Source organism: Leptodactylus fuscus, chromosome 2 (assembly GCF_031893055.1).
Source record: "Leptodactylus fuscus isolate aLepFus1 chromosome 2, aLepFus1.hap2, whole genome shotgun sequence".
Taxonomy (NCBI): domain Eukaryota; kingdom Metazoa; phylum Chordata; class Amphibia; order Anura; family Leptodactylidae; genus Leptodactylus; species Leptodactylus fuscus.
Genome location: NC_134266.1, coordinates 251,125,081 through 251,140,797, shown reverse-complemented (window position 1 = coordinate 251,140,797; position 15,717 = coordinate 251,125,081). Strand labels below are relative to the sequence as shown.

Below are 15,717 nucleotides of genomic sequence, written 5' to 3'. Positions count from 1 at the left end.
GTTTAATAGAAGCTGTGCAATACTTAATTTCACCTGTGGCGGTGCTACAGGGAACTTTGAATACATCCTGATTTTTCTCCCACAAATTACAGCTAATAACTGGGGGGGTTGTTGGCATGACATGTTCGTGTTGGCACTTTTTGGCTTTTCCAATGGTTATGTCTCGGATACTACTGAGCCCTCCTACTACTAGCAGGAGGGCCCGGCTTCACACGAATGGAGATATATATATGTTTGTGCAGTGGCCCCAGTTTTGCACTGGTGTATTTTGTATGATGTTTGTGTATGTCCATAAGCGTCGTGTGATCATGTGTATCTCAGTTGGTATATTGGTGACACAACCTGCGATCGGTTGTTATGGATACCTGGAGTAAAGCTGTGTGAATGTGACCTTGTGTTAGTGTCATCCACAGTGCCCTGCCCCTTTAAATCTAACATACAACAGTGAAGAAAAATTGCTGAGTTGCTATGGAAACCTGGAGTAAAGCTCTGTGTGATACTGTGTGCTGAGCCGCATATCTAATCCTCTGATGTGTGGTACTGTGTGCTGAGCCATGTATCTAGTCCTCTGATGTGTGTATCTCAGTTTGGATATTAATGTTGGCTTGTGCATGTGGAGTGACTGTGTGTATGGCAGTTGAAATGTGAGTGGAAGACTTGCAGGTTTGTATTGGCTAATGCAGGTCATTGTTCTGGGAATACTGTATCTCAGGAAGGGTACGTCCGAGAGAGTTGAGGCCCAGTCTAAAACCTTCCCGGACACCTGATGTATCTGTGTGCCAAATTTGGTGGTCCAGTCATTTGGTCGCGCATTAAGAACAGACAGACAATCTAATATTTATATATGAGAGTGCCATTATACTGCCATTCTGTGCTCCCCTCATCTGCCCTATGATGAAGTCTACTGGCCACATTCAGTAAGGGTTGTTTCCCGTGAGCACGTTAAGGGTCGAAAAAAAAGTCTATGGATATGTTAGCGTGTCAGGGCAGTTCACATTCAAGATAATAAATCCAGCTGATACCTGGAAACAGACCTAACACTAGGGCTACACATTGATTTTTGCCGTGGCTCCTGTCGCGAGACCAAAGATCACCAGGTCGAACATTCGATGGATCCCATAATAGTCACTTTTGCGTGTGGCTTCGTTATTTATCTTGTTCAGCACCTATAATGCAACAGAGCAATAAAAATATTAGCTCAAAGGTGGAGGCGCAGCTTCTGTTTAGAAGAAATATCACACAGTCATTCACAGCCCATATATTTGGGAGGCTGATGTACTGTAGCTTGACGTTTCGGGCCTCATTATGAAATCTGTAATAGGACCAACACCAACTATGCGCCATTTGAGATACTCTTCTTATGACTGTCATGCCCACTTTGGACCTTCTGAGGCACCAGGGACTGGGTAGTAATGCTACCTCTGCATCCCATAGGTGTGTCCTGCTTTACGGTAAACAATATGCAAGGAGACTTTATTTGTTACCTAACCGCTCAAGGGCAGAATATGGAGTAAAAAAGGTACTACAATGGCCTGCCAAAATTTGTGTAAGATTTATGTACAGCCGAGGACCTCCAATTTTGTATAGCTCAAGACATCTACAAAAATCAAAAAAATCTTGTAAGTGTTACGTGTAACAAATAGGACTTTAGCGTGTAAAATCCAAGTGGTGGTGACAGTGTGATGGTACAAAGTCTAGTTGGCAGTACAGTGCTGACTCTAGTGCCAAGTGAGGCAAGTGATGAGGCAAGACATGGTGACCTCTGCCAGTCGTATATTGGAGCCTTTGACACAAGTCTTGTTGACACCGTGTCTGGTATAGCAGGATTTGTTTGTTTTTTTTTTCATGTCTTGACCATGATATTAATGGCCAAGATTCTATTGAATCTTTCTCATGAGCCTGGTCCTCCAAGGAAGATGGCAAGCATGTATAATATATGATAGAACTGAAATTCTATCACAGGAAATTTTGGTCTGCGCAAGGCAATGGCCTATGTAGTGTAAGCTATAGTGCTTACCTATAATTCAGACTTTCTGACATTAGAGACTTACCCATGGATCATAAAATCAAAAACTTTGAAATAGATGTATAATTTCATGTTTTTGTAAGAATCTGTAGTTTTGTTCAGTTGCCAATGAGTATGACAATGAATGCAGGAACTTCCTATAGTCTGAGACTAGTCAGAAACCCAGCCATGATGTCCTTATTGTGTCCGGGATATCTTCTCATACATGTACAGGCACCTAAACAATAAGCAAAACCTGGCTTCTTTATTCCAAATAATAGCGCCACTCCTGTTCAAAGGTTGTGTGTGGTAATGCACTTTTAGCTGCAATACCACATATGATCTTTGGACAACAGTGGCGCTGTTCCTATGATGAGAAATAAAGGAAGGGACTTTGTAAAAGTTGACACTACTGGCTAACTTGGGTTGTCTCAGTGACATGTCATAGTCCTTTGAGATAAACCGCAACCAGGGGTGTCTGACAGTGGCTTATTCTCCTCTCCACAAGAAAGATAGCCACTGTCTACCATGTATGTTGGGAACTTTCTATCATCAATGTTTCTATTGTGGATAAGGTAAATAAGGGGATTCACAGTGTGTGGCTAGGGTGACATCTGTGTTGAATTTCCATTCTTCGAGGACCCATAAAACGGAAACCCAAGCCCAGTTCTTCTGGCTTGTCTTAACGGCGGATCCCGATGAACCCCATTGTCTATCCATTGTTTTCTCCCTGACTTTGCCAGACAAAAATATACTGCCTGCAAGACTTTTGTCTGCAATTTCAGACCTACACCGTGTCTGACCTTGTCAACTTTTCAGCAAGCCGTAAAGGAAATGCTATTATGCAGTAACATCTATGTATCTGTAATATGTTTGTGTCTACATTGTATCAAATTGACCCGTTGTGTGGAATATAGAACTTGTCTGAGATAATATTCTCCTGTGTGCTGGCATTTTATGAGTTAAGAGCTCAGATAGAGGAGCTGCCCTGTGAAAGGTACAAGGTCCACCTGCAAACATAGCAAGCAAATATCAAGGAGGAGAAAATCTGTTACTATATGTAGACACGTCTAAAGGAATTACCTGGCATTAAGTGGTCGGGGGTCAGAATGCCGACAGTCAGCTGTCTCTTGTTTCAGTGCGTCTGTGGGAGCCCCTTGTCTGTTACAGATAGTAAGGTATTATAATCTATTCCTCGAAATCTAATACGCTTTCATTTGTATCTGTCAATCTGCTAATATTAATGTCTGTTGTTCTGATCCTCTGACAGATCTGAATGGCTCTAAAGATGGTCATGTAAAAGTGGTCTAGTAATACCTATGGCAAATATAGGCCTACAAATTTGCATCCGGTTAAGGGAAAGTGACAGTTTTTAGGTTTTATTGTATATTTTTTATATTTCTGTAGCTTGTAGTGATATATGGTTGAAATATTTATGACGGGTAAAGTCAGATGGACACGATGCATCATTCATGACTATATTATATATATATATATATATATATATATATTTATATATAATTTTTATTTTTTTATTTTTTTTAAGGGTATGTTCACACCTTGCAATTCAAATGAGCTTGATCACTACAGTAAAACCAAGGACTTGAAAATGTTATTTTTATTCTTTTTAATGCAGTTTTGGACTACATAAAAAATTCGCCAGAGGTCTCTTGTGTGATTTTGTTTATAGCAGAAAAATGGGTGGTGACAAATATGGCACAGGTTTTAACTCCTACCTTTCCTAGCCCCCGAGAGAAAATTCTTCTGCCAAATAGCAGTGGGTTTGGGTAGCTACGTAACTAGAACACAACACATAATGTACGCGTACATTTTTTTTTTTTCCTATCAGTATGTCTTTGTAGAATGGGAGGAAATCCACACAAACACGGGGAGAACATACAAACTCATTGCAGATGTTGTTCCTGGCGGGATTCGAACCCAGGACTCCAGCGCTGCAGTGCTAACTACGGAGCCACCATGTTACCCTGGTAGCCCATGTGCTATGCCCTTAATCATTTCGGGAAAGTCTTGCTTGGTCTCATATCCTTTGCCATTAGGTAGAGGGAAGCCTTCTCTGGACAGAACTATGGTTTAGGCACATGGGATGGGGAAACAAATATCCAACCCTTCAGTCCCTGACCCCAAAACCTGCTCTAATGGGGCCCAGTTTGATCTCTGCCATGGGACCTGTTTGCATTTGATGGTCAATAACTATTAACTTATAACCTGAGTTAGCAAAGTAGAATCTGAATGATAACGTATAGTTACTCTAGGAGTCCAATACATAGTACACTTTTCCGCCTTCATGTAATTGTTACTAGCTCGTACCTGTTATTTAGGTATTAGTCACAAATGTTACTTAATGTTTAGTATTGGAGGTAAAATATCATTTCTGACCATTGTAAATTTTGTTTTATTTTTGGGAAGTTTGGTTACAACAGCTAGAAATAACTTAAAAAAAACATAGCGTGGACTATTGATCCTTCAGACTCAAGTCCTTGTCATTGTCATTTTTCATTTTTGCTTTTGTTAATGGACCTAACATTCACCAAGTTACCTCACTTGCATTGTTCACATTTTAAAAAAAGGTTACGACTGAAGACTCCTGGACCAAACCTCCACCTCAAGATGAGGAAAAGACAGAATCTCAAAAAGTATCGCCTCAGAAATGGGTCACTGGAAAAAGCCGGTGTAGGCCAAGACCTCTTTCGGACTATGGTCAGATGGCCATTCGCAGTTTCTCCATCCCAGAAGACGACGTTCCTATGGATTGCCAAAATGGCGATGGTTCCACTTCTACATTTCCCTCACGTTCTGTTAGTGAGGAACCAAAAGATGGCAAACCTAGTATGGAGTTCAGAGGGAACTATAAAAGAAGACCCATTTCTGTAATAGGTGGTGTCAACCTATATGGGACAAGCGAGGATGAAGAGAATGGAGATATGCTTCAAAAAGTAAGCCTTGGAGCATGACCTCTGCAGAATGAAAGACCGTCCGAATCTTCTCTTGAATTGTCCTAACAAATTCATCTCCATTACAATTTCTTTCCTTCACAATAAAATGTGCACGCTCTTGGACTAACTCCAGTTTCTTGGCTTTCCTCACTAATTGTATTCACTTTTTACAACAATCTTGAGACATCAATAAAATCTACACTATGGTGTTGATTCGGGGCTGTCGGGAATCTGCATGCAATAGAACATTAATCATTTATGATCTATCTACTAATCATCTAATATTATTGAGTTTCTGTGGCCTTGTGTGACCTGCTCAGAATGGCGAAAAAATATCAGTAGTCTAAATAACAGATTATAGGAGTAATCTTTCTTTTATTTTGTTCCTCTTGGGCAACCCACTACTACAACCCATCCCTACTGTAATAATGATAGCTCTAGAAATTAAGTTGGCCAAACGTTCGTCCAACCTACTGCTAGTGACTTATCTCCTTATCTCCCTCCCCATCTCCTCTTCTGGATGTAGAGAGAGGTTGTAAGCTTCTGCCAGATACCTTAGGGCGTGGTTTTGCTCCCCAGGATTAATAGGATCAGGCATGTTGAAATTCAGCATGGATGAAAGATATAGTTAGTTGACCAATCCAGTCCAAATTGTCTCCATTCAGAGTCTTCACATTGTTCATCAGAAATCCCAGGTGAAATTCTGACCTTTTTTTGTCCAATTTCAGGGCAAAAAAAAATGGATGCCTGAGAGATTCCGTTATAGTCTATGGTGTCCAGCGGCATCCATTGTCTATCCTTAGGATAGGTCATCAGTATCTGATTGTCAGGGCTCTGGATTAATCTGAAAGGGAACTAAGCTTCATAAGCATCAACTTCCAGCTCTTTGTTCCCAACAGCTGATCGGTGGAGGTGCCCAATGTCAGACCACCACTGAACTGACAATCTATCCTAAGAATAGGCTATCAATATCCAGTCTACAACAAACCTATAAACATTGCCTTAGACCCTTTGAGCCATGACCATTATCTTTATCCAGTTCCATCAAAGGAAGGATCATCGAGAGGAAATTTTCCAGCATATTGCTGAATTTTATTTATTTTTGTAAACATGCTATTGAATACTTCTGCCCCATTCTTTGTATGGCTTCATTCTTTACTTTAGCCTGCCTCCAATGATGATGATCCAGGCAATAGTTACCTTGACAATGGCAGCTTGGAGACCTTCTGGATGAGAATGCCATAAGTTAAAGGGGATGGACCACCATAACATTTGTCACATCCACTGGGTAGAAAAGTGTTTGTGTTTGATCCATTAACGGGAATGCCCAAAGATCACGAAAATTGGAGTCTACAATCCCCTGTGTGATTTGAGCAGCAGTCACGAATGGGCGCAGCTGCTTTATTCATCATTATGGGTCTAAGGAAAAGTAAATCTCTATCTCATATGGAAGTACCATAGAATTGAAAAGAAAGTCCGAGCACATGTGTGGCTGTTGCTTCATTCACATTGGGTAATTGGGACCCCTGTTCTTATCATTAGTGAGGATTCCTAGCAGTGTGAATTTCCCCATTTCACGCCCCACAATGATCAGACCTTATATCACATAACCATTGCATAAGGGATAAGTTATTATGATGGTCCCATTTGGTGTTCCATTGCTAGGATCAGAATGATCATTCCTCAAGAAAGACTTTTCAGCCAAAGCACGTAAACTCGTGTCAGAATCAGCACTTCAAAACAGAATCCCATTGACTTCAATGGATTCCATCTTACAGGTGCTACACATTGAAATCAATGGGAGGCTTTTTAACCCATTGATTTCAATGTGTTACAGGCGTTAAATGGAACCCATTTAAGTCAATGGGATTCTGTTTTGAAGTGCTGATTCTGACACGAGTTTACGTGTCAGAATCAACGCCGCATTACATCGTGTGCACAGGCCCTAACATGGCAGATCTACGTTTTGCGTCTGCCACCAGTCGTAAAAAGATGCCCATAGTCAACAGAAAAAGATCTATATTGGCTTCTTGAACCTTCTGCGATCTGTAGTAGTGAAGCCTATGTAAGCGCTGCTTGTCATTTTTCACGCTAGAATGAATTGCACAGAAAAATTTGAATGTCCTTTCTATAGGATGTAAATAAAATTAAAATGGCGTGAAATTAAAAACCGCAGCCCCGCCTTGTTTTCCCATTTTGAAAGGTCAGAAAAACTTTATGTATAGTCAATTATCTTCAGTAAAGGGGAGGGAGGGGGTACGGGATTGTGGATTACAGGGAGTGAGATGAGGAAGCCATAGCACATATACTAGGGCCAGAGGCTTTATCCTGAGCTCCTGGGCCTCAGTGCCAAATCGGTAAGGAGGTCCCAACCTGCCTTGTGCCATCTGGAATAGTGGGACATTTTATGTGGACCCTACAAGGCTGGTAGGGACTGCTAGCCGCGCACCTCCTATAGCTATGACCCTGACTTCATCCCACCTCTACGGAAGGAACTTGGGGCTTATATGTCCTAATCTCCCTTATATGATCCCTATATAGATTCTCACCACCCATTGTTACGGTATAAAACCAAACTTGGTCCCTGGATGGATTTTCCACTATGATCGATATACACCCTTGGTTTTCACACACATCCTGGTCATTGAAGGATAATAAAGAATTGCTGTAAACGTAGTTTCCTAATGAGGAAAAAAAAAATTTGCCCAATTTTTTTTTTTTTTTTTTTTTGTGTGCGAACCTATAAATACGTACGGTAATACAGTATATGCAAAATGAAATATTATACTTGCTGTTCTAATCCATATAGTTCCCTGGCTAGTCTATGTCCACAGTGCGGCAGTGGTGACATACTGTGTCTACTATGATTGTGGCAGCCAGTCAGTGTGATATGTCAGCCTTTCCGACACTAGTGCAGTCAGTATTTCATGAATATGGAAAGTCTTTTAGTGTAGAATTTAATGGGTTTTATAGTTCTTTACGGTTTCTTATAACCAGTGATATTTTCCTTTTTGTGCCCCATTTGCAGCCAATCCCTCGGCCTCCTGTTCCATCACACAAAGTGCCTCCGTACAAGGCTGTCTCAGCTCGCTTACGGCCATTTGCCTTCTCACAAAGCACACCAATTGGCCTTGACAGAGTTGGACGCAAACGGACTATACGGATTTCTAACAGTAAGTTGCATTTTTAGTGTTTTTGCCTTTATGTATACTCATTCATTGGTGCTTTTTAATCTTAACTCCCAGGGTGAATTTTCTAACGCTCTGATGTTGTTGTGTGGTTGAAGGATTTGTGATTTCTCTGGAAACTACAAAAACTGCTACATCGCTATCCTTCCATTTTGGAAATTACATGGACAAAGCTTTTCTACCTTTTTAGAGGGGGTGCCTCATCTCCACATATTCACACTTGTAGTTTGAGTTACGTTAACTGAAATGTTTTACCCAATATATTGCTTTATCTTGTTCCATTTTACTCATTCTACCACCTCTGGTCACACTGTTCCTGGCCATCTACATTCTCTTCTGTTTCTTGCTTTCTCTGCAAAGTGTTTTCAGCTGCTGAGCCCTATATGTGTGTGTTACCTCTGTGTGGAAGTCCAAATTTAGAACAAGCACGAAGTATCCTGCTGGCGTGATCTGACAAACGGGAAGTGGAAGGGAGGGGAGACGCAAGGACAGTCAAAATCCTGAGAAGGCGAAGACCCCTTTTAAGGCTTTTTTGGTGCTGATTTTGATTGTGTGTTTTTGAGCCAAAAGCCAAGAGTAGAATAGGCCCTCGCTCTTCAGGGCCCGCCATTACAATAGCCTGAGCTTGTTTATGGTTTATACTGTATATATGAATCCTGACCAGAATGAAATTTGCACGCTTGGTCAGTGCTTTGTTCCAAGTAAGAATTTAGTGTAGACACAGTGATATCTGGAGGTTGGTTATAGAATAATGGGACCTCTTCCTGGTCTGTAAGAATGCTGAGTAATTTGCCCTTTTCTATGTTGGTTTTGTGGTTAAACTCTTCATTGTCAGATTTTCTTACACTTTAACTCTGTTCTATTTCTAAGGGTCGGTCACACAACCCCTTGTTCAGAGGCCTAGCTTGAATCCCCTGGGCTCCAATGCAAATTCTATAATGGAGCTCCAATATGCCTTCTAGTATAGTGGTGATTTACGTGGCAGAAGGACCTTTAGCGTTCCCTAAGGTTCCAGAACCTGATAGTGACAGCTACTACTGAACCCCCTATAGCTACGCCCCTGCCCTTGTTGAATTTGAAGCTGCGCCTGTTCCTATTACTGGGGAAAATGCGGTCAACTATTCCCTTTCTATGTAGTGACTACTACAGGGAAGTGTAATATTACATGGTGCATTATATTGCTGAGTTAGTGGGTGCAAGAGCTGTTGTTTTTGGGGCACTGTTCATTCTGGCTCATAGAGTAGAAGGGGTAGTAGACTGAACCCCTTTATCACATCCGTATGTCCTAAAATAGTTAAATATGGTTCTATAGCAGTTTATTCAATAGGTAAACCTTCCATTTCGGCATCACTATATATCATTTTGAAGATTTGTATGTGAGTCCATTGTATGTACATATTATGAAGTTATTTTAGGCATAGTTTACATTTGCATTGGAGGTTTCGTTTTTAGTTCACATCAGAGTTTGTCCCAGCTCAGCATACTGCATTATATTATGTCTTGGAAATTGGTAGAATGATGGAAGTCCAATGAACTCCGTTGTCAACGATGAGATCCATTGGATATTTTTAATTTGGCTTCTTTCCATGTGCGTAATGAAAATCCTGGAAGGCCGAAGGGCAGATTTGTGACCTAGGTCCCCAATCATTCATATTAGGATACATAGCCATAGAATACTGCCATATACAGCCCATATATTATAATCCTACATATAATGTATGCAATCCTACAAAGCTCAAGGGCATAGAAGTATTTTTCATGCACTTAAGGCTGGCCATGTTCCTAAAATAAAATTCCACTTTAATGGTGGGTTTGTTGTACGAATGTCACCAACTGCTGGAACAGGAGGGGATTTACAAAAGATGATAAAAATCGTAAATTATCAGCCAATAATATCCAACAAGATTATCAGGTTTTTGGTTGTCAGAAGTCTGCTGTCCATCGTGGTATCATTAAATTATTGTTCACTTTGACCAAATTTTTTTATCTTTTTTTGTATAAAAAAAAAAAAAAGTATCAGACTAATGACAATATATTGTAGGGCGGTTTCTACACTTTCCAAAGATGTCTGTCGTCTTCTGCATTGCAGCTCCATTTTCATGACAATCAGCATTTTCTTATGTAAAGTAGCTGAAAAGTGTCTTCTCCATCCAGAACTGGCTATCAAGAGCGGCGAGTGAAGCCCCAGTGTAGATATTATAGGAGAAAAAAGTGGCGAAAGTCCTTTTCAGCTTAGAGCGGGTTCACACCTGCACACGGTCTCCTCTTTGTGGGTTTCCGTCTTCTTCCCGAGAAACTGGACAGAAGACGGAAACCCGGCAGTCAGTGTCCGCCTGTGAGCGTCTTCTGGCCTCCGCATCGAAACCATGTTTTGGTTTTTTTTTTTTTTTTTTAACCAGATACAAAGTCCTGCATGTCTGACTTTGTGTCCGGTTAAAAAAATCCTCTCGCTGCAGAGAGGCAGAAGACGCTCACGGCAGACACTTTGCAAACCCATTCAAATGAATAGGTTTGATACCTGACTGCTTGTTTTCGTCTGCTGTCCAGTTTCTCGGGCAGAAGATGGAAACTCACAAAGTGGAGACCGAGCGCAGGTGTGAACCCACCCAAATTTGCATAGAAATAAAATCCTGATCTGCATGAACATGGAGCTGCAATGCAGAATAAGAAAGGCCTCTTTGGAGTATGTAGAAGCATCTCTACAAGGTACTGCCATTAGTATGATACAGATTTCCAGCTGACAGGCTCCCTTTAAGCCTACATCCCTATAGGCAACTATAAAGTACATATTGTATATTGATCTCTATATAGACTTTGTGATACAACTCCCTGCAGCTGTAACTTCTCAGACACCAAGCTTTGCACATTATATCAGCTTACTCAATATGCTTCTTTCCAAATGCAGGATACCCCTTTAATTCGAGAAGACAACAGATCCCCCCCCCCCCCCTAAAATAAACTTTAAAACATTCTGCAGCTGGTGCTTGGAGTTTCTATGTGACTCCTAATGCTTGGCTGTCTGGTTGGCAGCGGAGGCGGCTGGTAGACTGCATTCATATTGATGTTTAGTGTTTTCACTTCCTCCCTAAGGGTACCCCATGGTGTCGTCATTTAAGCAACCAAATTTGCAGCAACACATAATGTTGATCTGTCAGTTCCCTCCTAGTGTCTGGCCTGAACTGCAGGCGTGGAGGATGGAGGGAATGAATAAGCTCTTTCCACAGCCGGCTTATAGCAGCAGCCTCTCATTTTGACAGAGCGCCTCTCCTCTCTTTTTGTAGCTGCTGTGTATTTGCTTTTGGAAAAACCAAGCCCCCTTTTTTTTTTTTTTTTTGTGCATTTTTTTTTTTCTTTTCCCAAAAGCATGGTGGCCCGAGGGGAAATGACACGATTCTGGAGTCTGGAAAGTCTTCACATGGGTAGGTGCACGGATGTGGGGGGTCTGTCTGGCTTTGGGAAAGTAGTTGCTTTAGATGGGGAATGATTTGGGATGTGCTGCACATGGATGTTCACTGCAGACAGAAATCTGGATTAGGATTTGTGCTCTGCGTTACTGCCTGGAACAGCTTTACAGGGAGGGAAGAGGAGAATCAATTTCTGCGCTAATTCCAGATTTTATTTCTCCATTATTAGAGGGCGTCTGTATACTGTTAACTCTTTCACTGATCTTGTATTGGAAATCTGAAGAGGTGCAAGTGTAAGACTAGATTTAAAGTAAGCTGCACCTTAGTAGAATCGTGGACCACTAACTAATACAGGGGCCCCAGGATATTTTAGGTCCTGAGGGGGGATCAGTTAGTCCAAGAAGCGGCAGTAGATGCACTACAGGTTTCCCAACCTTACTCTTCATTGAATATATTCTATATAATAGGATGATGAAACCCCTTCCCTTTAGACACCTCTGGGGCTACTGGTTTTCATTGAAGAGACTCAATCGTGTATTTTCAGGCAATGCTCCATGGGAAAGGGTATGCAAATTCTCATATTAGCCAAGTCTAAAGGAAGAGTGACCCATCTCGAGACAGCAGTTTTTGGTTGGCTCTGTAGGTTTATTTACAGTCAGATATTATATGGCCAACTAGCACCCTACTGTGTACTGATGAGGGGCAAGAAGCCCAAAATGCTGTCCGGTATATTTAGTCTGTTGTCAAATTGTAACCCTACATATGACCGTGCAAACTGGATGACGGCACAATAAATGAATACCGCACATATACCAAGTAGTATAGAAGCATAGCAAGGTAATTCCATAGATCCTACTCTATACATGACACCCATGCAGTAAACCAGTAATTTTTGGGTTCTTGTCCCTCATTGGTACAGAGTAGGTTACAGGTGAACAAAATGGCATGCCTTAGTTGCAGCTCAGGGGTGTACTGGTTTTCATTGAAGAGACCCAGCGGTGTATGGAGCTATTTATTTACAAGCGTTATTCCATAGGAAAAGGTATTCATGACTATAGATACTGTAATGACCCAATATACCTTGTTGTTCCATCCAAAGACTAAAGGCTACTGTATACAGCAACCTGTGTCCCATCACCAAATTTTGGGTATGCAAAGCAAGTGTATAGAGTGTAGATCGCAACTGCTTTGTATAGAATGCCTGTGTGATTAATTATCTATAAGGAAATGTTCACACTGGAATTTGAGAAGGAAGCCTAAAGCCTCCTGATAGAAATGGAGTCCAGAACATATATTCCTGTATTTCCCACACTTGTGATCTATAATGCTAGGAGTCACTGCCTCCCCATGACTCCACTATCCGGTATAGGATAGTAGAGCTGTGGGAAACAGAACACTATAATGCAGGGAGTCTGGGTCTCCAGACAAGATTGAGCCCAGAATATGTGACCAGAAACACTGTCACCCCTACCCTTTGGCCATGTCTGGTATTGCAACTACACTAGGATAAACTGCCATACCTACCATTCACAAGAGTGGATGTGCTTATGGGAACATTGGGTGTTTGTGTGTGTGTGGTTTTTTTTTTTTTGTTTTTTTTTTTTGTTTGTTTTTAATTTTACATTTCCAGACAAACCTTTTTTAAGTACACTGTGCATAGGTGATTTTTTTTTTTTGTCTTATTAGTACAGAAATGGCTGAATTACATTTTCAGTAAATGAGCCAGACGCTGTGTTGAGGATTCACAAGCTTCCTGACAGATGTGCTGCACAGTGTATTAAGATGTAATCCATAATGGGGGTCCGGTCACCATGCACGGAGCGCTGCCAAGCTGTGTATCACATATCTTGGCAAATAATTCCCGGGCGATCTTATCCTGCAGGTAGAAGTGGGGTGGAACTAATGGCTCTCACAACATCTGCTATAGCATTGCACATCATGTCAGGGCTTTGTTAGCTGTTAGACGTTTTTCACACCTTTCACATTGCTGCGGAGGGGGCAGTGCTGTTTGTCAAGGACTTTGGTTAGTAGGAGTCAGTTTTGGGATACATAAGAGAGTGTGAACAATCATAACACTGCTGTAGCGAGAGAGCGGCCATATTGGAGGCTGCGGCCTATGCATTAGCTGGGAGCTTATTCTGAGAGTGAGGAATTTGACACCTTGGTAATGTCATTATCCCCTTGAGGATCAATAAGATGTTATCATATCTGTTCCCCTGGAAGTTTCCTTCATGAAGGAAAACTATTCGGGATACACTTATGAATGGGGGCCTGGTTTCAGTTATATGAGCCATTTCTTAACCAATTTAAGGTGAGATAGACCAAGCAACTATATACAATGTGATATAATTTCCAAATACCTGTTAGACTGCTTGCTCTGGGACTTGTTAGGTCAATTTTAAAGAATTTGAGGTCCCAGGGCAAAAAATTTTAAGTCACCCCCCTTTAATATGTTTTAACCTCCTATAGAAGAGGAACACACACCCCCTCCTATTATTTTTGAGTGGGACTGAGCTTCATTACCAGACACAGCCACTGCCAAATATACAATGATGTGCTTGGTAGGTAATAAAGGATAGATTGTGCTCGGCAAAGCACAATGGCGCCTAGTAGGGAATCGAACCCCACTGATCAGATATTGATTTAAAGGGAAAATCCCCTTTAAGGGGTGATTGTTACCAGGACCCTATATATCATACCAGCCCCATAGATAAGTTAGGGTCACTTGAATCAAGTGGTGTTTTATGTTGCGATTAGCTAAGACATTGTGTGTGTTTGTTTGTTTGTTTTTGTCAATATGCAAATGGACTTTTGGGAGCAACAGGGGGCGCTCTATTGCACAAAGAGCTCATCTGTATATCTTAGCAATGGAGGTGCCAGTTTACAAGGGGAAATGGTGTTTAGTTCAGGTGATCCTAACCTATCTGGGTTCTGGTGACAGACTCCCTTTTACCTGAGCAAGCCTCTATAGCCATAATATATATATATATATAATATGGATGTGTATACTCAGACAGATAGATTTTAAGGAATATCATGGATACATGGCATAGATTTCTGATATCGCTGGGGCCTGTAATACCACACCATATAAATACACTCTGGCAGCCCTGTTTCTTAGGGGCACGATTTCTCTGGCTTTGTGTGATCCTGGTGCGGTGCTGCAGTATACTGCAGTACGTTCAGCCAGCGGCATGTTATATTCTGGCTCCTTACTGCCTGGAAGCTTCTCACTCATTGTAATGGATTGTAGCTTAGCTCTATAGGTCAGGAAAGGAAATCATTGCCATTATATTTAGTCTTGTGCTATAGAAAGTCCTGCTTTTCTACAGTTTTAAGGGTTAATTCAGTATGATTTTATCTTAATACTGATAAGGCAGAAGATCTGGAACCTACTACTCCCATCCATATGCTATCCATGCTGCCTCTTCCCTTCTTTAAGTACGTGAACGTCGATGCCTTGCAGTCCATACATTGGAGTTGGAGTTGTCCACTGGACCGAACTTGTAAATGTGTAATAGTTTTAGGTCCTATGTACAAGGTGTCCAATGAATCATCTGGGAATAATCGTTTCACAGACAGTCATGCTCAGTTTAGTCTATCCCTGCTGTTATAGCCCTTCATCTGCAAAGTTTCCAAGAGTCCTGAATTTTCCAGGGCTGTACTGAAATTTCAGTAGCAATCTCGACAAATTCAGATTGTCCTGGCTTGAGAAGGAGCAGACCTTGTGAAACTTTCACCTAAATGTGGTTCTTCCTGGGTAGGTAGGAGGTGGTCGGTCCTTGGGTAGGGGATGAAACGCTCTGGAAATAAGGTTGGTACACATACAGATTGGCCATATGTGCTCCATGACCATGGGCAAAGGAAAAACACACTTTTGGGAAATGTTCTTCTAACGAAGGGACTGATGATGGGGCCCCAAAAATTTCAGCCATGGCCAGATTCTAACATGATGGCAGTATGTTGTAGGTCGGCTAAAGAAATTGTTTAATTTCATCCAACAAACATTTGTTATGGTTGAAATGTGTCAATTTTTATTAACTTTAGCCGTATATGGGAACTTTTACTGCTTTCCCTTATGATGACCTCTTTCGTGGCCCCATCATGTATAAGAATTTTTCCATTGTAAGAGGATTTTGTAGGTGCGGTGTTGCATTGTACATTAA

The 15,717-nt window shown here is 41.3% G+C and overlaps 1 protein-coding gene across 3 annotated transcripts in view; it reads left to right on the top strand.

The window, feature by feature from the left end:
• SPATA13 (spermatogenesis associated 13) overlaps positions 1-15,717 on the top strand; it is a 49,103-nt gene that overhangs the window by 14,622 nt on the left and 18,764 nt on the right. The window contains exons 3-4 of one of the 3 annotated variants that reach the window (XM_075266031.1): positions 4,594-4,959; positions 7,988-8,132. In XM_075266031.1, the coding sequence (XP_075122132.1) occupies positions 4,594-4,959; positions 7,988-8,132 (511 nt within the window). Of the gene's footprint in view, positions 1-4,593; positions 4,960-7,987; positions 8,133-11,499; positions 11,567-15,717 lie in introns of those variants that run through there. The other 2 variants (XM_075266032.1, XM_075266033.1) reach the window with 2 other exon arrangements.